General features: G+C 43.7%; 3 protein-coding genes across 5 annotated transcripts; 2 read left to right on the forward strand and 1 right to left on the reverse strand.

Annotated features, from left to right (window-relative positions):
- The first annotated feature begins 770 nt into the window (after window positions 1-770).
- gcc1 (GRIP and coiled-coil domain containing 1) lies at window positions 771-5817 on the forward strand. The gene is made up of 4 exons (XM_046379707.1): window positions 771-979; window positions 1957-2442; window positions 2639-3304; window positions 4263-5817. Exons 2-4 carry the CDS (start codon window positions 2065-2067, stop codon window positions 5526-5528), a joined length of 2310 nt encoding a protein of 769 aa, XP_046235663.1. The 5' UTR covers window positions 771-979; window positions 1957-2064; the 3' UTR covers window positions 5529-5817.
- Window positions 5818-6077: 260 nt separating this feature from the next.
- Window positions 6078-13600, reverse strand: dennd6b (DENN/MADD domain containing 6B). 3 transcript variants are annotated; one of them, XR_006842302.1, is made up of 21 exons: window positions 13262-13600; window positions 12435-12473; window positions 12311-12353; window positions 12112-12221; window positions 11081-11161; window positions 10857-10962; window positions 10684-10763; window positions 10452-10514; window positions 10312-10367; window positions 9820-9942; window positions 9585-9695; window positions 9396-9490; window positions 9211-9276; window positions 9068-9132; window positions 8907-8996; window positions 8072-8125; window positions 7887-7996; window positions 7034-7136; window positions 6888-6962; window positions 6365-6621; window positions 6078-6241 (listed from the first exon to the last, which is right to left on the reverse strand). XR_006842302.1 is itself a non-coding variant. In XM_046379708.1 (20 exons), the coding sequence occupies exons 1-20, from the start codon at window positions 13583-13585 to the stop codon at window positions 6499-6501; spliced, it is 1917 nt and encodes a 638-aa protein (XP_046235664.1). In that variant the 5' UTR covers window positions 13586-13600; the 3' UTR covers window positions 6078-6498. The 3 variants fall into 3 exon arrangements, 2 of the variants coding, with proteins under 2 accessions (XP_046235664.1, XP_046235665.1); XM_046379708.1 differs by having other exon boundaries at window positions 6078-6621; XM_046379709.1 differs by having other exon boundaries at window positions 6078-6621; window positions 9585-9680; window positions 13262-13541.
- A 2068-nt stretch (window positions 13601-15668) lies between these two features.
- On the forward strand, window positions 15669-21849 carry lta4h (leukotriene A4 hydrolase). Its single transcript, XM_046379711.1, has 18 exons — window positions 15669-16596; window positions 16679-16799; window positions 17305-17373; window positions 17458-17562; window positions 17711-17763; window positions 17849-17921; window positions 18205-18345; window positions 18436-18459; window positions 18552-18622; window positions 19021-19132; window positions 19274-19418; window positions 19502-19605; window positions 19767-19837; window positions 19923-19977; window positions 20060-20155; window positions 21042-21124; window positions 21205-21309; window positions 21501-21849. Exons 1-18 carry the CDS (start codon window positions 16532-16534, stop codon window positions 21625-21627), a joined length of 1620 nt encoding a protein of 539 aa, XP_046235667.1. The 5' UTR covers window positions 15669-16531; the 3' UTR covers window positions 21628-21849.
- Window positions 21850-23949: the final 2100 nt, after the last annotated feature.

Below are 23949 nucleotides of genomic sequence, written 5' to 3' on the forward strand. Positions count from 1 at the left end.
CACTCCTTTGGAAAAACTTTATTAATAACAAGAAACAATGATGTGTTCAAGTTCGACCATTAAACATGATTTATAGGGTATTCCACGCAAAAAGCTTTGCGACTAATGTTGATATTTATTCCTGAAAGTATCTAAAATGTTTTTCTATGATCTATGGAAAGTTCTTCTAAGTCCTTAAAGACTCAATAACAAAATCTCCACATGTAAAAGTGATACAAAATATGTGACAGAAGACTTCACATTTATGTATCATTAGAATTTTATTTATTATGTTTATTTAATTCATCTGTTTAATATCTGTTCAGATTCACAAGATATCCTGCACGCACTTATGAACTCTAAGAACAGAACAATAAATTTAATTAATTTAAATTAACTGAGGGAGGCTCGGAGGTGCAGTGGTTAGCACTGTCACCTCACAACAAAACAGTTCCAGGCTCGAATCCCGGTCTGCGCACTTCTGTGCGGTTGTTGCGTTTTCTCCCTGTCCCTGTCCCTGTCCCTGGGTTAGGGTTTTCTCAGGCTTCTTCCCACAATCCCAAACATGTTCGTTAGGTTAATTGGCTACTGTACCGGGGTGTGAGCTACTTGCCCCGGGGTGTGAGTGTGTGAGGGTATGTGGTGATTGGCTGGTGACCAGTCAAATTAATTGAAATATTACTATATTATATTATAGGGTGCTATACTATAGATCAGTAACTTAAATTTAATTCATCTAAACAAGTTAGTTATTCTTCTAACAGCACTGAACGCAGCATCACATTCCCGCCTCCGCCTCATCCTCCAGTTCCGGTTCAGACTAACATGGCGGCGGTGAGCTGACAGTCAACAGCTCCTCAGTTCAAACTAACTATTTGCATTTACCGTTTGCGCGTACCGTTTGCTCACTAAGTAAATCAGATCGGATGTGTTTTCTGGTGTTTTTCAGACTGTTAAAACCTGCTGTTTGTCCGTCACTGTGCTGACGGCCGCTCATCAGGTAAGCAACGGACAGAACTCGCAGGTTAATGTCGGTGCCTAGTGTGAAGAGTCAAACATTGAAGTCGGTGTCCTCCAGTTACCGTCAGTCTGTGAGGTTTAAACTGACAATATTCCACACGTATCCGTGTGTTTCTACTCTCTCAGCGTCACACCTCAAACGAGTGGATTAAAAACATAAGGACATTAAAAGAAAGAGATAATAAAAAGTAAAACGAATGAAAGTGAACAAGGAAACTTTCCCCATCATCTACTGCTAGTTTTTTGTGTGTCCGATTTTATTTTATTCTCTTGCTCTCTTGTTTTTCACTTTTTAATTCATTGATGGGAGCAGTGTTATCCGTCTGTTACTCTTTAACTCATCTCTAAGCCCTCACTCTTAAACCAAAGGGTTTTATTAAGGGACCATCCCTAAATTACGGTTTTACACGAAACCATTTTTTCTGATATCTTCATGCTCACTCTCCAACTAAGTGAAGTCTATTAGAGTATATTATTAGTACAATAATAGTATGTAATTTAAAAATATACTAATTTCATCTTGTGTATTTTTATTGCTAATATGTCATTACGTTATTTTACAGAAGTATGTGAGTAGAAACAATTGCATTTTTCATAGCTTTTATGTGATGTGACTCACTGATCAAACCAATACAGAATTATATTATCACACTGGAAAAATAGGACACACCTTTTTTATTGGATTTTATGCTTCATATATTATATATCAGCAATTTAATGGAAAAATCAGCATTTTTTTTCAATAGCTCAGCTGTCTTGTGACCCAAAGACTCCACATCCATACCAGGTTTTATTACTGGACTGGACCAACTGGACTCTTTTGGGTGACTGGTGCCAGAAGCAGGTCCCCTGAGGGAATCTCAACGGAAGGCTTAAAATATTTTCTGTTCATTATGAAACTGTGGTACTGACACCAGAGTCTGTGTGATTATTTGGAAACTCTGTGTCTCTTTTCAGAAACCAACAAACCCAGTTTTTTCACTATGATCAGTCTCAGTTGAACCAGTTCTGGTACTACATGGTGATGGATCCAGTTTGACCTGACCCTAGTAGACCATCGGAGTTATGGAGAAGTTCGGGATGAGTTTTGGAGGTGGTCCCAGCAGGAAGGATTTGTTGGACACCATCGAGTCCCAGAAAAAGCAGCTGGCCCAGTACCAGACTCGCTTCAAGGATGTGGTCCGGGCCTATAAAAGTCTTCTGAAGGAGAAAGAGGCTCTGGAGACCAGTCTGAAGGTCCTGACTGTGAACCAGGATGTGGACCTGAACCAGCAGAGCCAGGACAGGACCACCACTGCCTCGGAACTCCCTGAGGATGGCTGCTCGCTGCACAGTGAGGACAGTGTAGACACTGCAGCGTCTGTGGACACGCCCTGCGAGACCGCCAGAGGGGACCAAAGTGAGGAGGACCATGGAGAACCCAGAGGAAACTCCAGCTCAGTGGTATGTTTTTTGTTTTGTTTTTTTTAAAGCTTAATGACCAGAATGTCATCAAGCAAACAGATCTCACTTTATTATTTATTACCATCTGAAGTGTAACAACCAAAGACACAAGCTCAACTGACGCGAGGTTGAACTGATGGTCGAAGCTGCTGTCATGTTACAGAAGTTTAACAGTTTAATGTTTTTTTTCCTGCAGGGGCTAAGGTCTGACCCAGATGTTATTGGCTCAGAGAACAGCAGTGCAGGAGTAGAGCAGCAGCATCAGGCAACAGCCCTTTCCAGTCTGGAGGCAGATCGCCGAATTGCCCAGCTGAAAAGCCAACTGAGCACGCTCACCAGCGCCCTGGCCACAGTTACGCAGGAGAAGTCTCGAATGGAGGCGAGTTTCCAGGCTGACAAGCGTCAGCTGAAGCAGGAGATGGAGGAGCTGCAGGAGCGCCTGGCCACCCTCAGGGCGCAGCAGGAGGCGGAGCTGCAGGCCCTGCAACAGCAGTTGACTGAGAGCCGTGCTCGCATCATCACACAGCAGCATGAGAGGGAGCAGGAGCAGGGAGACCACGCCCAGCAGCTGCGAGAGCTGCAGAAGATCCTGCAGCAGGAGAGAGACCTGCGACAGGACGCAGAGCTCCGCCTACAGGACACCAACACCACACTACTGTTGACATCACAGGCTGCGGACCGGGGGGCGGAGTTCGAGGCTCATCTCAACAAGGTGAGAGGGGAAAGAGATGAGCTGAGGAGGAGGCTGCAAGCTGCCGAGGAGGACCAGAAGAAACCAGATCCCAGAGTAGATGAACTGCAACAACAGCTGTTGGAGCTGAAAAACCACTTCCAGCAGCAGATCCACATCGAGACCAGGAAGGTAAAACTAAGACTATAACCAAAATAGATCCAGGTCTAAACTAAGTATCCCCATTGCAACGAGAAGGTTAAAGATTGAAACCTAAACTGGATTAGAACATGATTAAGTGACTAAGCAACTGTTCCAGTAGCAAATGCATAATGAGAACTGTATTAACTGGAGTCAGGTCTAGCTAAACTGAAACTACTCTCTGCTACTACTCCGGTACAGAATTAAATCACCCAGATCTAAATGGACAGTTCCAGATCAAGACCAGAAAAATAAAATTGAGCTTAACACAAAAGAAATTATAAACAAAATGAGCTGCTGGTCCTTTGAGGCAGTTTCACATCTGATCAGGATCATCCTGGATACATTCCTCCTTCCAGGCACTTTCCACTGGTAAGAGATCCAGAGCTCGACCCAGAACGTGTTGGGGCGATTATGTCATCTGGTCCGGGAACACCTCAATGTCTTCCAAGAGGAGATTTGTATCCTGCTAAGCCTGCTGCCAATGAGACCCAGAGAGACAGGAAATAGACAGATGGATGAACAAATGAAACTTTTATTAGAATGAGAACAGATCTTAAGACCATTTAACTCTGAATTAAACTCAGGTCCAGATGGCCAGACCACACTGACAGAAAGTAGGACTGAGATATCAGGTCTAGCTAAACTCTGATGGGAGACGGTGAACAGAGATAGATTGACTGATGGCCTCTTCCTGTGATTGCTTAGCGTGGTTGTTGGGGTTAGTGAAACCAGATAGAGAAGGATGAGATTGTGAACTGGTCTGAGATCATCTTTACTAACAATGAACTCTAACCTGACTGAACTCAGTCTGACTAAACTAACAGCAGATGAAACCTTGAACCTCTGACCATCTTCAGAGGGCCTCTCTCAGTGGTCTTCATTGCTGCCAGATGATCTGTTGGTCTTTAGCCTTCAGTACCTCACAGCTCTGTTTCTGTATTTGCAGGCTTGCGATGCAGAGGAGCGCGCTCGTGAGCGTGCTCAGGCTGCAGAGGTGAGAGTCGCAGGTCTGGAGCAGAGAGTCTCTGAACTGTCAGAGGTGCTCGGTTCCTGCGAGAAGACGAGGCAGAGAGACCAGCAGACCACTCAGAGACTCAGAGACCGGATCCTGCAGCTTGACATGGAGAACAAAACACTGGCCATCGCGGCCTCCAGCAGGATGGCGTCTGACCTCAGCGTGGACGAGTCACAGTTGGATGTCCGTGTGCTGAAGGAGAAGCTGGAGAAGGTGAAGAAGCTGCTGCTGCTGGCGGCTCAGAAGAATCCAGACCAGAACATTCAGAACCTTCTAGAGACCGAGGCAGAGGTGGCCGTGGACCAGCGCTCCGTGCTGTTTTACCAGCAGGAGCTGCGACAAGTTAAAGACGAATTTGAGCGCTACAAGCTGCGAGCGCAGGTGGTCCTGAAGAACAAGAACGCCAAGGATGGCTGCCAGGCAAAGGAGCTGGAGGAGGTCCGTGACCAGCTGTCGGAGCTGAAGGAGAAGTACATTAACCTGCGGATCCAGAGCGATGAGGCTGAGGTCCAGCACCGCCACGAGCTGGAAGAGCGGCAGCAGCAGGTGATGGCGCTGCAACAGAGTCACAGACAAGAAGTAGAGCGAATGGAGGCGCTGCATCGTGACAGTTTGTTGCAACTGGAGGCGGAGCTGCACAAACAGAGAGAGAGGACCATGGCGCTGCTGGACGAGAAAGATCAGGAGCTGGAGAGGCTGCGGGCTGCTGCACTCAGCTGTAGCAACGACACCGACAAGATAGCTGACGAGGAGCTCAAGGTTTCTGAGAGCGAAGATGACATCATCAGCCAGGCTCTGCGGCGGGCAACACCCAACGAGCCCACGCTGCTGCTGTACGCCGAGCAGCTGGCCCGGAAGGAGGTGGAGGTGGGGGCACTGCGGCGGCAGAAACACCGACTGGAGGATGACCTCCATCAACTGCAGGCGAAGATCATTGCTAATGGAGAGCGGCACGACGAAGAAGTGGCCCAGCTACGAGGACAACTCGACAAACTGATCAGGGATCAGAGCAGGGAGGGCGCCAACCTGGAGTACCTGAAGAACGTCATCTACAAGTTTCTGACACTGCAGGATGCCAGTGGCAGACAGCAGACACTCACCGCCATCCTGACCATCCTGCACTTCAGCCCACAGGAGAAGCAAAGCGTCATGGGGCTGCAAGGCGCGACCTGGTGGACAGCCAGCAAGAGGAAATAAAACACCTGAAGGAAGAAACTAACACCTGTCCTGTGTCCAGGTCTTTATGTAACATATTAGACGAAGGGCACTGCTGTAATCTTAGTGTCCTGATGATCATCTGTGCGACGGAGAAATGAACTGAAGTTTGGTTTCAGTGTCGCTGAACTGAACTGCGTGTCTAAGAATACATAAATATTTGACTATCACTGTGAGTTAACTTTCCAAAATCAACCTTAATGCAGTTCTTTATTGTCACTGATATGTATATTTTTGATTCCCTTGTTGAAATTAAAGTATTTTTCCTGCTTCACACACTTCATTCAGAGGTTGTTGAATCAGAGTTAATTTCATGGTGTGTTGGAGTAAAGTGGACTTTTCTTTTTTTATTTTATAGCTTATTCTGAGTGTTTTGTCATCCAGTCTGAATGAACAGAAATATTTACCAATGAGGCTGACGCTGGAGGTGTGAAATCAGCTGATAGAACACAACAGATTCATACATCAGATCAATGTATTGATCAAAATGCACCAGAAGGAACAAAACAGAGTTGAAAATGAAGCAACAAATTAGACAAAATGTGACACGAGATTTTACTTTTCAAAGGAAAACAAAGTATTTACAGACAATTTGAACAAAAGCAACACAATAATTTTAATGCGAGTTACATTCACAGAGTTTGGTGTGTGATACAAAAATAACTTCATCTGCAGTGGATGTTCTGTTCTGAGGTCTGTCATCAATAAAAAAACAACATGGGATAAAATTAATTAACTAAAAACAACAGGGACATTGACTGTGTGTCTTTAATGTACTGCTGAAGGTTTTTAAAATCTCACAATATTTCATGCCTTACTTTGCAGCCACATTAGCGGTGCACACGGTTTTGCTAGCAGGAGGGAGTCCGACTTCAGGCCACGAGCTGCAGGTGGTTTAAATGGGTCCATTTAATTCTTTGTTGCAGTTGATTTTCTGGTAACAGAATAGCTGTCAGTAGGTGTTCAGTACAGTCTGCAGGTCTTCAGGCAGTGAGCTAATGGTGGACTTCATAAAAGCGTCCAGTTTGTCCAAAACGCCATCTTTCACCTGCAGCTGCTGCCGTTGAGCTTTACTCTGAAAAACACAATCAGTGTGGTCAGAAACACACTTTGTGTAAACTCACACTTCACGTACCATCAACATTTTACACAAGAATTAATAGTGATTAGTATTAGAGTTGGTATTAAAGGAGAATTCATTTTATGAAAATTAAATATAAATTCATTTTTAAGCCTTAAATAAAAGACTGACAACAATCTCTGGATGTTTTGGTTAAACTCACCTGTTCACTCACTTGCTGCGTTAGACAACAACACCAGCACTGACTCACATTCACTCACCAGTTTCTCTCTGAGCTTCAGAACCAGGTCCACAATCTCCACCTCAGACTTGTCTTTGGTCCAACCCAGCAGGTCCTGCAGAGGCCAAAACATCAGTCTGATCCAGATGTTGACAGTGTACCAGGAGTCTGATGACATTAACTCACCGCATCACAGATCACCTCCAGGTGAAGGCTCTCCAGTTTCTGAGTCATCTCTTTGTGTCGATGTCGATACCACCCATCAAAGTTTGGAGACCTGAAAAACTTCCTGTAAACAGTTTAAAACAACAAAATGTAATTATGTGCAATTTACACTGAAACGACACGACAACTCGAGGACAAACAACAGAGTTCCTGAAGGTAAAGACACAGACCAAACTACATTATATGGACAAAAGTATTGGGACGCCAATACACCAATGGACGCCCATCACACCAACAGGGACTTTAATGACGTCTCATTGTAAACACTCAGACAGCTTTGCAGCTCTAACAGCTTCCACTCTTCTGTGAAGGCTTTCCACAACATGTTGGAGTGTTTCTGTGGGAATTTGTGCCCATTCATGCAGTAGAGCATTTGTGAGGTCACACACTGATGTTGGACCAAAAGGCCTGGCTCACAATCTCCGTTCCAGTTCATCCCAAAGGTGTTGGATGGGGTTGAGGTCAGGGCTCTGTGTGGGCCAGTCAAGTTCTTCCACACCAAACTCATCCAACCATGTCTTTATGGAGCTTTGCTTTGTGCACTGGGGCACAGTCATGCTGGAATAGAAAAGGGCCTTCAACAAACTGTTGCCACAAAGTTGGAAGCATAGCATTGTCCAAAATGTCTTGGTATGCTGAAGCATTAAGATTTCCCTTCACTGGAAGTCAGGGGCCGAGAACAAACCCTGAGAAACAGCACGTCACACTTGGATTCAATAATAAAGAGGTCTGTGCCAATAATTTTGTCCATTAATGTACATCTTATTTTTAAAATGATGACTTCTTTCATCCTGTAGTCACCTAAGTTTCTCACCTGTAAAGTCCCATCCAATCACCTCTGAGTAGTGAGGTGAGCTGAGGTCCTGTGTGATCCAGAGTAGACATGAACTCGTCCTGACTGAAAGGTCGAATCTGAGGAGGAGTCTAAACACACAAACAGGAAGAATCAGGTGCTGACATCACTGTGAAGTCATCACATATAATACACTTCCTGTTTACCTTCCATGGTGTCACTGATCTCTGCAGAGGCATCAGGCTCGCCATGTACCGCTCCTGTCAGACAAGACACAGGGTTTAAAGTTCTCGTTCTGTGGTGGGACAAAGCGGAGTAGTCATCGCACTCTCATCACACCATTTAAAACAAACAAAGCAAATTGATTTTAAGACAATTAAGACACTTCCATTTAACATCTACTTATTGCTTTATTTCAAAATATACAGTCAGCCAAAATAACGTATACACACATCAGGAATAAAGGGTAATGCCATCTGCTGGGAAAACATCGTACGACAGTACAGTGATATCCTAATTTGATCAAACTTGGAAAGAGGTATCTATATGTACAGAAGTACTTATACAAATTATATATTTATGCATGTTTTTCTTTTCCTGATGTGTGTATACATTATTTTGGCTGACTCTGTATATCATGATCAATATCGATATTGATCAGTTTTGAAAAAAAAAAACAACAACTATTTTCTGGTCCTGTTTAAGATGAATACAGGATGATGTATTTTGCATCGTTTTCAGATCAACATTCAAACATAAAACATAAACAATTAAAACATTACAAAACACAAAAAAACATTACAAAATAAACATATTTTCCCACAGTGATGACTTCAGGTATCCAAAGAGTTTTATTTCCTTTGACAATGATCTTCAACATGCTGGGACATCAATGACAGCTGTAAAGCCACAGGACTGTTTGTTGCACATGTATGTGACGCGTTGCATTGTGGGATTGTCAGCAGACATGCACACAGTCACGCTGGACTCTGCTGTCCAACAGGCTACATCTGTGCATTCAGACAGGAAGTGTTTTCTTACCAGCGGGATGATGAAGCTCTGAGTGAGCTCTAACAGGTGTCTCCTCAGGATGGCGCTCTGAGCCTCTGAAGGTCTCTTCCTCTGAATCCCCTGAGGACACAGACAGGTTTCTAAGCTTCTGTTTGACAGGTCGACACATCAGCAAGTTGCTGTCTGCTCACCTTCAACAGTCGTTTAATAAGAATCTTGTCTTTGTGGAGAAATGTCTTGTACGCCGTGTAGATCCCTGCACACAGGAAGTAAAGACTTATCACAATAAAGCTGGGTCTTTTTTAAATTAATCTGATTAAGTCTGTCATGTGACCTGGTTTAGTATCGAGTGTTTTCAGCTTGCACAGTTTCTTCACCTTCACCTGTTTAGGTAAATCACCTGAAAGAAAAGCCAATACAGGTGTGTCACCACTTCATCACATAACAACAACAACAACAACAAACAAAGAGAAGAAGAAAATGAAGACAAAGTTCAGATTCGTTACATTGTCTTCTTACCTGCCATCTTGACTTCTCCCAGTCGGACAACATGAGGCCAGTTCTGAAAAGTCTTGATGAAGAACGGATTGGTAACGCCCAGAACCACATTAGGCCTGCAGAGCACAGGCAGGCAGGCGAACAGACAGGTGAATTCAGACTGACAGACAGACACATGAACACGTGAATTCAGGTGTGTGTGTTACTCACGGGGCCTGCGTCCTGGTTGTGTACTCTCTGAACTCGCTGTCATGGATGGTGAAATACGGACGAAAATCACAGCAGAACTTCAGAGGACTGATGGAGCTGAGAGAAAACACTCTGTCACCATGGCAACAATACAAACACTGCTCTCTGATTGGCTGTCAGGAGCTCATTGAGCATCATGGCTCCAGTCATTTCTGAGGCAAACGTCCTTCAGAACTCTGATTGGCTGTTCCATTACCTGATGAGAGCCAGCACAGTTTCTGAGGAAACGGTGGGAGACGGTGCCATGATGACCAGTGGTTCCCCTAGCAACATAAGCTCCCAGAGGATGTGCAGGTGGATCAGGACTGACTGGAAACACCTGTGTACAGGTGAAGACAGGCTTACATTAACATGTGACTTTGTACTGGATCTTCTTTTAACAAATTTGAACTTTCTTCATTTATCTGAATCTACTGTGTATTTTACTTTGTTCATTTATTTATGTATTTCTATTCATTAAATAACTTTTTATTTTTCATGCATGTTTGTGAAGTACAGCTCAATATCCAATAATAGTAGGGGGTGCCATGGCAACCGACTTGTTAGAGCGTGCGCCACATGGCTGTCAACTGTTACTGCCTGTCATACTCCTCAGCCTCCTCCACTTCCTGTCTGCCTCCAATAAGTGCAAAAAATGCACCAAAAATAACCTGAAATAAAATGATAATGATAAGAGAAGAAGACCGACTTGAAGAGGTCCAGCTCGTGGATGGAGGGCAGCAGAGTCGGAGCCGGCGGGAGGTCCTGATGAGATAAAATAAAGGTTCTTATTTCACACATACACACACACTTTGTGTTGTTGATACAGAGTCTCTCTGCGGTCCTGACCTCCCGAGGAGTCTGTCGGACCGGACTTCCTCCTGGCTTGTCTGTTTTTGATGGAATTCGGACCTGAAAAACCAAAAAAAGTCAGCTGTGGAAGACCAGTGAAGCAGACGAAGTTTCTCCTGGTGAAGATTTCCTCTTTCTCGCTATAAATTTACTTGAACTTCTCATAGATGATGTCTGTAAAATATTTCTCACCCCTCTGCTTACCAGTAAGGCCACACCCCCTTCTCACCTGGAAGACCACGCCCATCACTGGCAGGTTGAGGGTCAGTCCAGGAACAGGCAAAGGCCATTGGTCGATCTCGTTACAAACTGTCACAACAAGACATCAGGTGACATTGCAGTGATATCACAATTCTTACCATTCTTATTGGTCACATTACGATGAAGGTATGACATCATCACCTGCTTCGAGGCAGGGCTCCAGCTTCTCGAAGAACTCTGGAGCGATGATCTGCAGCAGAGAGTGGAACAGCTGAATGTACGGCAGCCTGGATACCAACACCAGAGACTGAAAGACAGAGTCACATGACCGCACAGCCGTCAATCAAACTGAAAAGGTTCATCAACAGGTATAAACATCTGAACGCAGGTGTGAACATGTTTGTGGGTGAGCAGGTGTCTCTGACCTTCTGGAAGTATCCTCTCCTCACAGAGACGTCCTTCACTTGTCTGAAATAGACGTAACCAAAGAAATGGGACACTTCAGTCTGTGGGGACAACAAGAGACACATTATGACTTCATGAAGGGAGGAAGACGACGGTCATGGAGGTTGTGTTGTTCTCAGAGCTCCTTCCCTCTGGTTTAAAGATGGGGAAAAATGAATCTAATTCAAAATCTGCTGACAGTTCTAAAGCTTATTATTTATTCCCTTTCTTGGTTTGTTAAAAATGCTTCAAAATTTCTCAAGAGGTCAAAAAGATTTAAAGTAAAGAGCTAAAACAATGTGAAAAATGTCAGAGGTACAGTGTGTAGAACTGTTGTGTTTTTGTCGACCTACAGAGGGAGCAGCTCTGCTGGCGGAGTCCGCCATGTTTCTGCAGTAGCCATTGACAGACAAACCAAACGCTGTCTCTAGAGAGGGACTCTCATATGTTTACATGACCTGAGAGGTCACCGTAGGATCTCCAGGTCAGTTGGTTGTAATCTGCAGACCAACTGACCAAATGAATCAAGGTGTAAATGTAGACAACATAACAATTCTTCACTTAGTCATGATGATGTTTTTCTGCTTGAATATCAGAAACGTTCCAGTGGCTTTAGCCTTTTCAGGCTAAATCAGGGTTAACTCGTGAACTCTTCCAGAATGAACTCTTTAATAAAAATGACACGCTCTTTACTGACAGCTGCTGCAGTCTTTCAGTCAGTTCACTAATTTCTGATCCTACCTTAAATTATAATTCACAGAACCACCAGAACAGACTTCACGATAATTGTTGCATCCTTTTCAACTAAGCAGAAGTTCTGATGATTATTAATAGTTTCAGTCAAATGATGTAAAGACCCTTTGATCAGCTGCTCTGAGCTGTGATCAAATCACATCCTGTGACCTCTGACAGGAAACGACCTGTCGGCTGAGACGTTTGATGATCAGTAAAAACTAATCAGTCATTCTGTTGCAGACAAACCAATCAATAACCAATCACCGTGTTTCCTCACCTGCAGGGTGACGGGTGCGTCTCGGTCGTAAACGTCCTCTCTGAACCTTGAGGCTCTGCGACCGACTGACTGACGTAACCTGAAGCTAAACTGAGTGTCCCCGAGGCATCCTGGGAAATGAAGTAACACATAATGACCTGTGACAGCCGAGTTGTCTCTCATACAGAACTTTATTTATTACTGAGACAGCTGGATTTACCTGAGTATGAGTCAGGAAAGGACAGGTAGCAGATGCTGGTTTTCTGACAGCAAATCACAAAGAAAAACAATCAACAAATGTATCATCAAAACACTGATTACTAATTTGTTTAATCACAACTTACCTCTTTCTCTGTGAGTTTCACATCCTGAGGATACACCAGCTGAAAACACCAAACACGGAAAGAAACAATTGGAACCAATTTCTGTTCAGAATTCTGATAATTTAATGCATCCCTGTCAAATGTCACAGTTCCTGAGAACATAATGTAATGTTAGGGTTAGAGTCTGTAAAGTCTAAACTGGTTCCCTAATTCATGACAACAAACCATCTGATTGAGGGAGCTACTCAAGGTGTAGGAATTCAAAGTCAAGTTCTGAGTTAAAAACAGTCAGTGATCCATTGGTCAAGAATTTCCCTTCAGGGATAAATAAAGGAATTCTGATTTGTGATTCTGATTCTGATTGGTCACATGCCAAACTCAATGGCACACTCAATGTTATTTCAGTCTAACATAACAAATAATCATTTCAACACCAGTCATTAACAAAATCTAAACTCATTTAATTCTCTTTTCATTAGAACAAGCATCTGATGATCAGTACTAGGAAATTTTAATAAAAAAATGTTGTTTGATTGCGAGATGCATGCCGAACTCAACAGAAGACTCGTCGGTTTTCGAAAGATCAAAGGAAAACCTGCATTTCACGAAAAGGACGGGGTCTCGTGGTCCGCAGACAAAAAAGCTGTTTTTCCAACAGAGTTTGATGCACCTGTCACCAACACCATGAAGGACTGTTCGATCATGTTGTATTTATGTCGGTGTTTTCGGCTGAATGGTTTCCTGTGGTGTTCATCAAACAAGCGAACAGTCTGTCTGGATCAGTTCTGCGTGATTTGTGTCCCTTATGATAAACGATGCTAACGATGCTAAGCTAACACGCTCTGTACCTCTATAGCTTGTCCGAGCTCCAGGTCGAAGGTAACGACACACACACACTCCAGCCAGGAGGAGAAGCGGGCCCACGGACACCGGCTGTCCGCCGCCTCCTCATGTCGGGGACAACCAGACTTGTCAAACGTGTTCATCACGACCGGATCAGAGCTCCGAAACCCCCATCGTTCATCCTCCGGTTCTCCATCACCCGAAAGTGACCGAGCGAGTCTACAGGCTAGTCTCAGGCCTGTGGAGACCCCTGCTGGAGGACGAAGACACTGCGCCAGTGAACAGGACCACAAGGTACCTAACTGTTTTAGGCTATTAAACATAAACATATTAACATATATACATGAAAATCAAAAACAAAAACGAAACACGTGAATGATTAAATGATAAAGCAAACAACAAAGAAGGTAAGAAGATTACAGAAGTTTGAATTGAGTAGAAATAAAATCAACAATCAATCATCATGTGGTAACAAACACAATTACAATCAATACTCTGATAAATTTCAAAAGATATTTTGTGTTGTTGCTGCTTTTTATGTCATGTCTTTACTAAAGATTTGAAATTCATTTGAATCTCATGAAGAAATTGAAATTCAAATTGAGTCTGAGTCTTCAGTGGGCCCCTGTGCTGTGGAAGACGTCCTGCCTCGTTCCTGTGCCAAAGACGCCACGTCCTGGTGGCTTCAAGGACTACAGACCCTTGGCTTTGACCTCCCACATTATGAAGACCCTGGAGAGAGCAGCTAAGGCCTATGGTTAGGCCACTCCTGGACCCCTCCAGTTCACCTACCAGCCCTGACTGGGAGTTGAGGACACCATCATCTACTTGCTGAAATGTTTCTACGCCCACCTGGACAAGATAATTAGCACTGCGAGGGTCATGTATTTTGACCTTTCTAGTACATTTAACACAGTCTGTCCAGCTCTACCAGGGGAGAAGCTAACAGCAACGCAAGTGGATGAAACACCTAGATGCCCCACTCATGTCCTGGATTGACTACATGACAGGCAGACCTCAGGGGACTGTGCTTTCTGCCTTCCTCTTCAGCTTCTACACCACGGACTTCAACTACTGCACAGTCCTGCTGTCTTAAAACGTTCACTGATGACTTGGCACATGTGAGCACCACCGCCCACTTCCTGTCTCATCACCACCTGAGATTCTTTAATATTGGCCATAGTTGGATGTATCAGCAAGGGTGATAAGACTAACTGTGGACAACTTTGTCACATGGTGTGAGCAAAACCATCTGCAGCTGAATATGACAAAGACCAAAGAACTGGTGACAGACCTGAGGAGGACCGTTGACACACATGTTCATCCAGGGGACTGCAGTGGACATTGTAGATACAAATATCTGGGAGTGTACATAGACAGTAAACTGGACTGGACTAAGAACTCTGATGCTGAGCTGCCTCAACTTCCTGAGGAGGCTCAGGTAATTTAACATCTACTGGACGATGCTGAGGATGTTCTATGAGTCTGCTGTGCCCAGTGTTGTTGCTGTTTGCTGTTGTGTGCTGTGGCAGCAGGTTGACTCATTAAACTGATTCAGAAAGCCCATGATGTGGTGGGGGTGGAGCTGGACTCTCGGTCGGTGGTGTCAGAAAGGAGGATGCTGTCTAAGTTACACACTATCTTGGACAGTGTCTCCCACCCGGTCCATGGTGTCCTGGTCAGGTACAGGACAGACCGAGTCCACCGTGATCCTTCACAGAGCAGCACAGGACATCAGTGGACATCAGACTTTACAAATCAGACTGAGAGACTGCAGTCTCACTGTGTTTGCTGCTCTATTTTGCACACATCCTTTTTATATTTATTTTATGTTTATTTTCATATTCTAGACATATTTTTGCATCTACTTTAATCATAATACTTTGGCCTGTAGATTTCTAATCTTGGCCGGAGCAACTTTAACAAACACAATTTCCTCCAGGGATCAATAAAGTATCTCTGATCTTTTCTCTACATTTTTTTACTGCAAAAATAAAATCAAACAAGTCTGAACTACTTTCATAAAAACATTAACATTATAATGACATGCAAAAGATTAAAAAATTTACAAATCTAGGAGAACACTATGACAACTGTGAAATGAGCAAAAGTCAGCTTAACACTGTTTTTTTAATTTTGAAAAGGTCTCTGCCGGATGTGTAAAGAGCACGTTCCGGGAGTTAGCCGGGTGTCAGTCCGGTAGTCGATTCAGTCTCTCTGTTGTCACCAGATCGCTCATCATGTCTGCGGATCCGTGCTCCTTCTCCTCATTCACCAGGTGCGTCACTAAGCACCTAAATCTGTCCTTCCACCTGGACTTCGACAGACATGTCATCAAAGCCAAGGTGGAGCTCACCGTGGAGGCTCTGGAGGACCGTTTTTCTGCTCTGGTAACGTTAACGCAGCCCGGTGCTTAGCACTGGGACAACTGGCTATTAGCCTCAAAGCTAGCAGCTCATTAATTCAATGCAGAACGAGCAAAGTTTCATGATTTCACACCGTGTTTCTGGTCCCCGAAGGGGTCTTTTAATAAAACTTTAATAAACATTGAAATGTCAAACTCCAAAGAAATCTGACGTTTAATTGTGATTTCACTCTTCATAGAGTTTAGACTTTAAATGACAGCATTTCAGAATGAAGTTTGGTGTGACATAGCTAACTGACTGAATGTAATGGAGCCACTGATTCTGGACTTTGACTTTATCCGATCTGGCAGGACAGGTATTCTCCCCTGAGATTGGAATGTTGATCAGGTGTACAGCAGAGCTTACTTTCATTTTAGTGAAACATTTAGCAGTTTAATGAGCTGAGCTTCTTTGTCAAAACGCCATAAAGTAGTTTGCCGGTCAGTCAGAATTCTGTTGATCCTAAATATGGATGAATGCACAGGTTTTAACACTGGTTTTTTAGGTGTGTTTTATCAGATTATAAATAGGTATGGTAGTAGTCTTAAGCAAAAGAGCTGTTAATCTGTCTGTTTTTTTAACCGAGTTTGGTGCGGTGTATTTGAGATTTAAGACAGACTGAACTTATCGGGGTTGTTTTCTGTTGGACTTTGATTTGAAGGCTGATTTGTCAGTACAGGTGTGTGACTAAGGTCAGAGGATGACAGGTGAGTGTTTATCAGCAGGTATGTCACAGATTGCTGACTCAGGGCTGACATTAATCTCAGAACCTCATCAGTAAAAGTATTGTTTTGTCTGCTGCAGACTTTGGACACCAAAGACCTGAAGATCATTTCAGTGAGTGCCAATGGACAAGCGGCCCAGTTTACAATGGGCCCCAAACACAGGATCAAGGGGACGCCACTGGACATCACGTTGCCTTTTGACCTCTCCAGGTGACCGCTTCTTCTCTTTCTTCCTTTAACATCTTTTCAAAAACAAATTGCAGTTAATGTATTTGTGTTGTGGACCAATCAGAGGGCAGCATGTGATTGTGGAGGTGACTTATGAGACGTCTCCATCAGCATCAGCTCTGCAGTGGCTCACACCTGAACAGACTGCTGGGAAGAAACAGCCGTACCTGTTCAGCCAATGTCAGGTGTGTGTGTGTGTGTGTTTTTCTGTCTGAGGTCCACTGATGATGAAAAGTTGTTGTGTAATGAAATCTTGTGTAAGTTAGACATTTTAGCAGAAGTTAAAGTTTCATCATAACAAACGTCTGCAATGTTTGTTCTCTAAAACCTTTTTCCTTTCAAACTGCCGTCTTTGTTTCATTTTCTTGTGGTTATGATCTCCAAATGAGTTGATTTAGTCAGAATCAGAATACTTTAGTGATTCCTGGGGGAAATTGGATGTCTCTGAGTTTCTTCTGTTGACAGCAAGTATTTTGCTCCTCTGTGAGTGTTTGTCCTCTGTGATGTTTATGTTGATATTATGAATGAACGTTCTGAAGACAAAAGATTGTGTATTCAAGCCCAGCGGTCAGATTATCAGATCAAACTGATTAAATTAGAAACATCAGCAGAGCAGAATGTCAGCATGACAGATGAACCTTATTGGCTGAAGGTAAAAACACAAATACAATTCATTGTGTTGTCTCACAGGCTCATCACTGCAGGAGTATGGTTCCCTGTCAGGACAGCCCATCTGTCAAACACACCTACTATGCTCAGGTAACACACACACACATCTGTTGGACGGTGTGTCTGCAGACCATCAGTCACTCGAGAAGCTGTGACCTGCGTTTTGTCTCTCAGGTGTCTGTGCCTAAAGATCTGGTGGCTGTGATGAGTGCAGTGAGAGACGGACAGGAAGTTGATCCTCAGGACAACAACCGTATCATCTACAGATTCAGACAGCCAGTCAGTCCACTCTTCTCCTCCTCTTTATTGATGATAATGACTCTGACTTAGCAGACATGTCGTTTGGTGTAAACACGTCAATGAATCAGAGATGTTTATTCAACACCTGCACATCAGTTAATCGAGTCACTCTGACCTTTGACCCCAGGTGCCCATGCCTTCTTACCTGATAGCCATCGTGGTGGGAGCTCTTGAAAGCAGGTACTCCCTGCCTTACCTTCTCATTGTTGTCATCATCTCACCTGCAGCAGGTAAGCAGTGTTTCTGTGCTCTGATTGGCTGACAGGGAGATCGGACCAAGGTCCAGAGTCTGGTCTGAGAAAGAGTTTGTGGATAAAGCAGCATATGAGTTCTCTGAGGTGAGTAACAAACATCATGAAGAGCCTGAAACCACTGGACCTTCAGTGTAGAGAAGCCAATGCAGGAGAAATATGTTCTTGTGAGAACGTGTGCAGCAGCTTTCTGGATTGGCTGGAGAGTCTTTAGAGGCTGACTGGGGCCGTCTGAGTTCATCAGGCTTTGAAGTAACAAATATGTACTTTACGTGCATGCATTCATGTCATCCACAGAATGTTTCAGTTCAAATGATTTCAGTGTTTATGAGTTTAATTACTGTTCATGTGTCTGTGATGTCCCCATCAGACAGAGACCATGTTGAAGACAGCTGAGGACCTCGCAGGACCATATGTTTGGGGTCAGTATGACATCCTGGTTCTTCCTCCATCTTTCCCATATGGAGGCATGGAGAACCCATGTCTGACCTTCGCTACGCCAACACTGCTGGTACACACACACACACACACGCATTATTACAGAAAGACATCTGACAGCATCTCGTGAGTGTTGATCATGACTGTGTCTGTCTATTCACAGGCGGGAGACAAATCTCTGTCCAATGTGAGTAAATACTTCCACTCTGAGAGTGGAAAACTGTTTGTTTCTCTGGGTGTTCGTGTGTTCAGGTGTTCATGTGTTGTTCCTCCTGTCAGGTGATTGCTCATGAGATCTCCCATAGCTGGACTGGGAATCTGGTTACCAATAAGACCTGGGAACACTTCTGGTAAACAAACACACCGAACAGTTTCTTTCATGAAGACTTGATTTATATTTTTTTTCACCTGGTAAACTGAGGCCGAATGGCCTCTCGCTTTCAAACCCCGAGTCAACTGGAATATCTTGATCAGAGTCCGATGGGATTTTTAATCAGTATTTATTTAAAAGATATTGACCCAGCTTCAGGTGTAAAGAAATAACTGGATTAATGCAACAGAATATTATTTTTATTGCAGATAACAAAAAGAAAGAAGCTCATTTTTAGCTCATTAAATAAGATTAGATGCAGAAGATCTCTGAACTGTTCCAGATGCAGAAATCATTTCTCTGAGTCACAACAAGAACCACGATGAGCCACACTGAATTCTTTCCCAGCCTGCAGCTGTTTACTGTCATTGTTCTCAGGTTGAACGAGGGTCACACGGTGTACCTGGAAAGGATGATTGGCAGGTCTATGGAGAGCGAACAGTTTAGACAGTTTAAAGCCATAGGGGGCTGGAAGGACCTGCAGGACTCGGTGAGAACCTGAACCTGTCAGTGGTCTCCATTTTTAATACGTAGATTTTGTTAATTTTTGAACAGTTCCAGACAGGCTGAGAACAGGTTTGAGCAGGTGCTTGATACTTCTGCTGTTTTCTGCCTGTCTGTCATAATTCAGGTGAACACCTTTGGAGCCAACAACCCTCTGACCAACCTGGTCCCCAGCCTGCAGGACGTCGACCCTGACGAAGCCTACTCCTCTGTGCCCTACGAGAAAGGCTTTGCTCTGCTGTACCACCTGGAGGAACTGATGGGGGGACCAGGTAACCTGGACACACCTGGACACATCACAAACTGTCTGACCCTGACCTGTTTGTTTACCTATTGGTTGGTTTGTCTTCTTCAGAGGTGTTCATGGGTTTTGTGAAGTCGTACATCCAGCTGTTTGCCTACAGCAGCGTCACCACGGACGAGTGGAAGAACTACCTGTTCACCTACTTCAAAGACAAGGTGAGAAACACCTAGATTGTTGTGGGACCTGACACAGTCTTCTCGTAGAGACTTGATGAGGTGTTGTAGACGTCACATGGACTGATCTGCAGTTTGAGTGCTGCGGGGCGTCCAGGTGCAACAGGATGTAGTCAGCCCTGTGCTGTGTTTGTGTATCTCAGGCGGACATCCTGAACAAGGTGGACTGGAATGCCTGGATGTTCACTCCTGGGATGCCTCCAGTCAAACCTCAGTGAGTGGATCTTGTCAGACCTCCATGAGGACTATCAGTCCTGTAACCTTGTCTGCTCTAAGTCAGTTTCATCACTGTGTTTCAGGTATGACACTGCACTAGCCGATGCCTGCATCGCTCTGGCCCAGAGGTGGATGAAGGTAAGACCTGGACCTTACACGGACTTGTTTCTATTGTTTTTGTGATGTTCAGAGATAAACCTTCATGTTTGGCCCCATTCAGGCCAAAGACCAGGACCTGAGCAGCTTTAAAGAGGCTGATGTGAAGACACTGTCATCCCACCAGCTCATCGAGTTCCTGTCCCTCCTGCTTCAGGAGGTAAACCACTTCAACTCACCAACTGTCCACTAGGGCTGCACGATATCAGGAAAACTTGCAATATGCGACAACTCATTTCAGTATTGCGGTGTGGATATGATTGACGATATATAAACAAATGTTGCAGTTTAGTTTAAATGTATTTGTGTCTTTAGGTTTTGCTCTGTTGACAGGTGAACAGTGAATGAACTCAAAGTGTTATTTACATTCCAACAAGCCAGTTTTATTGAAAAGTGCATCCGACTTCAGCGACGAATCTGACCAAGAAATCCCGCCGGTTCACCAGGTCGTTAAACGAAATGACTCGTTAGCTCATCGGTTCTCCAATCAGCTCGTCGCTTGCCGTCCACTGACGCGTGTCGTACGTTTTTGGAATGGCGACTTGGGAAAAACCATTCCGTGATGGAATCTGGTGTCTTTGGTCCCGCTTGTTGGTCAGACTTACAAAGTCCTCTTTGCTGACGGTGTTCGCAGGCATCACGTCCTTTGCCCAGCAACGTGCGACGGCCTCCATTGTTTCTTTGTAGCGGTTGGATGTTTTATCATCAGGTGCGACGCTTGCCAAACTCTGAGGAACGGAAGTCTGTTGGACTGGTTTGCTGCTGCAGATTCCGTTAACGTCGTTGCAGTGGCTAACGCTAGCTTTTTTTTGAACTCCTCCGTCTAATTCAATTCAATTCAAAAAACTTTATTAGTCCCCAGGAGGCAATTAAAGTAAATGTGTTGAATGTGAAATTATTGCAGTTCAAGGACTCTTTTGTAATATCATTATCGCACATGTTAGTATCGCGATGAAGATAAATTTTCGATTTATGATGCAGCCCTACTGTCCACTTCAGCTCACCAACTGTCCACTTCACCAACAGCCGGATGTTTGTTCTTTCAGGATCCTCTTCCTCTGACTCATGTAAAGAAGATGCAGGAGGTTTATGATTTCAATGCCTGTATGAACTCAGAGATCCGCTTCAGGTAAGGAGTCCCACATCATGTCCTTTATTCTAAAGTCCTCCTCCTGGAAGCCTCCTAATAATTTGCTGTTCTTCCTCTAGGTGGCTGAGGCTATGTGTTCGGTCCAGGTGGGAGGAAGCAGCTCCTATGGCGCTGAAGATGGCAACAGAACAGGGCAGGATGAAGTTCACCAGACCGCTCTTCAGGTATTTCTACTCTCACTTCACATTTATCATTTCAGTTTACTTCAGTAGAGCTGCAGTTCATTAACATTTGCAGACAGTTCGCTTCAGAAGAACCTGCGTGAAGTTTGATTCAGATTACTTTAATTCTCTGTTTGCTGTCAAAGTGTGTCTGCTCTGAGTACATGTTCTAAATATGATTGTTTTCTCTTCAGAGAGGTGTTTAACTTCGAGAAGTACCGCGATCAAGCGGTTTCAGTGTTTCTGGCTCACCGAGCAGCGATGCACCCGGTCACCTCAGGACTCATTGCCAAAGACCTAAAGGTGGACGCCAGTCTGTAATACCAGAAACCTCCGGTCCATAACCAGTGTTAAGACATACATTAACAGGGTCTGCAACAACATCAAAGCTTTTCTATCAGCTTCTTTCTCTCTTTAACCGAATAAGAAATTTGATGATTTGATTTGGTGAAAGGTTTTCCTCCATACATTTTGCTTCTGTTTCTGTATAAATGTTTCGTCTCAGGGCAGAACAGAAATAAATAAAATTTGTCTTAAATCAGCTCTGCTGCTGTTCTCTCTTTTTCTGTTGAAGATCATCTGTGGTTTATTGCATGAAACCTGAATCATGTTCAGGATTTGTTCTACTTCTTGTGGATGTTATTAAGGATGAAGCCTCTCATACAAAACATTTAGCAAATTTAAACTTCAAGATAAAAATGCTCAAATCAGCCAAAAGGTCAGTTGTGTCAGTTTGTAATTATTATACATATAAAGTCAAAGAAAAGGACAGAAATATGAAAGTATATTTATAATGATAATAATAATATATTTATATTATACCTGTGACCTTTTCAGACTGCAGGTGAGCTGCCAACAGAGACGCACTGGCATGAAACAGCAAGCAGATACATCTTCAAACTATTTCAGTCCAGAGTTTCATCTAAAGACTGCAGTTACAAAGAACCTGTTCATTAAATCAGAATCAGAATCAGAATTCCTTTATTTATCCCTGAGGGAAAATTCTTGAAAAAAAGAAAGAAATGTTTAATGCTGGTAGAAAATTGTTTCTAACTCTTCTCCCTCTCCTGATGACAGTATTTTTTATTAGTCCTAAAATAAAAGTCAAGATGATCAGGGTTATCAGGGTCTCATGTTGTGCAAACTGTTCCTGTTGTCAGTTATGGATCAACAGTTACTTCTGTCTCCGTTGAGTTTCACCATCATTAGGGGTCAACAGGAAGCAGAGAAAAAGAAAAGTCATGTTGCCACATGCACGTGTGTTCAAACTGAAGACTTACAGTGCATCCAGAAAGTATTCAGAACACTTCGCTTCTTGTACATTTTGTTATGTTACAGTCTCATTCCAAAATGGATTAAATTCATTTTTTTCCTCTCAAAATTCAACACAAAATACCCCATAATGACAAAGTAAAACAAGTTTGCTAGATTTTTTTTTGCAAATTTATTAAAAATTAAAAAAACAAAAATATAACATGTACATACGTATTCACACCCGGGGATCAACACTTTGTTGAAGCCCCTTTGGCAACAATCACAGCCTCAAGTCTTTTTTGAGTTTGATCCTACAAGCTTGGCACACTTATCATTGGGCAGTTTCTTCCACTCCTCAATGTAGAACCTCTCAAGCTCCATCAGGTTGGATGGAGAGCATCGATGCATGGCCATTTTCGAATCTCTCCATAGATGCTCAATAGGGTTCACGTCTGGGCTCTGGCTGGGACACTCAGGAACATTCACAGAGTTGTCCCGAAGCCACTCCTTTGTGATTTTGACTGAATGCTTAGGCTCGTTGTCCTGTTGGAAGATAAACCTTCACCCCAGTCTGAGGTCCAGTGCATTCTGGAGCTGGTTATCAGCAAGAATGTCTCTGTACCTTGCTGCAGGCATCTTTCCCTCAACCCTTACTAGTCTCCCAGTTCCTGCTGCCGCAAAACATCCTCACAGCATGACGCTACCACCACCATGTTTCACAGTAGGAATGGTATTGGCCAGGTGATCAGCAGTGCCTGGTTTCCTCCAGACATGAAACTTGTCATTCACGCTAAAGAGTTCAATCTTTGTTTCATCAGACCAGAGAATGTTGTTTGGAGTTTTGGTCACCTCCCTGACTAAGGCCCTTCTACCCTGATCAGTCAGTTTAGTTGGGCAGCCAGCTCTAGGAAGAGTCCTGGTGGTTCCAAACTTCTTCCACTTACATATTATGGAGGCCAATGTGGTATTTGGGACCTTTAATGCAGCAGAAATCTTTCTGTACCCTTCCCCAGATCTGTGCCTCAACACAATCCTGTCTCAGAGGTCTACAGACAGTTCCTTTGACTTTGTGGCTTGGTTTGTGCTCTGACATGCACTGTCAACTGTGAGGGCTTATATAGACTCGGGTGTGCCTTTCCAGATCACAGCCAATCAGCTGAATTTACCACAGGTGGACTCAACTTAAGTTGTAGAAACCTCTGAAGGATGATCAATGGAAACAGGAAGCACCTGAGCTCAATTTTGAGTGTCATGGCAAAGGGTGTGAATACTTATGTACATGTAATGTTATTTTTTGTTTTTCATCTTTCATAAATTTGAAAAAAATTCAAGCAAACTTGTTTCACTTTGTCATTATTTGGTATTTTGTGTAGAATTTTGTGGGAGAAA

Source organism: Scatophagus argus, chromosome 22, assembly GCF_020382885.2.
Source record: "Scatophagus argus isolate fScaArg1 chromosome 22, fScaArg1.pri, whole genome shotgun sequence".
In the NCBI taxonomy this organism is placed as follows: Eukaryota; Metazoa; Chordata; class Actinopteri; family Scatophagidae; genus Scatophagus; species Scatophagus argus.

Coding starts and splice junctions, on each gene's coding strand:
- gcc1 (XM_046379707.1), top strand. CDS start 2,065: ATGGAGAAGTTCGGGATGAGTTTTGGAGGTGGTCCCAGCAGGAAGGAT. Junction 2,443..2,638: donor GAGGAAACTCCAGCTCAGTG/GTATGTTTTTTG, acceptor TTTTTCCTGCAG/GGGCTAAGGTCTGACCCAGA. Junction 3,305..4,262: donor TCCACATCGAGACCAGGAAG/GTAAAACTAAGA, acceptor CTGTATTTGCAG/GCTTGCGATGCAGAGGAGCG.
- dennd6b (XM_046379708.1), bottom strand. CDS start 13,585: ATGTTTATGTTTAATAGCCTAAAACAGTTAGGTACCTTGTGGTCCTGT. Junction 10,963..11,080: donor GGAGAGGATACTTCCAGAAG/GTCAGAGACACC, acceptor TCTGTCTTTCAG/TCTCTGGTGTTGGTATCCAG. Junction 9,491..9,584: donor ACAACCAGGACGCAGGCCCC/GTGAGTAACACA, acceptor TGTGCTCTGCAG/GCCTAATGTGGTTCTGGGCG.
- lta4h (XM_046379711.1), top strand. CDS start 16,532: ATGGGCCCCAAACACAGGATCAAGGGGACGCCACTGGACATCACGTTG. Junction 16,800..17,304: donor ACCTGTTCAGCCAATGTCAG/GTGTGTGTGTGT, acceptor GTTGTCTCACAG/GCTCATCACTGCAGGAGTAT. Junction 19,978..20,059: donor TGGCCCAGAGGTGGATGAAG/GTAAGACCTGGA, acceptor GGCCCCATTCAG/GCCAAAGACCAGGACCTGAG.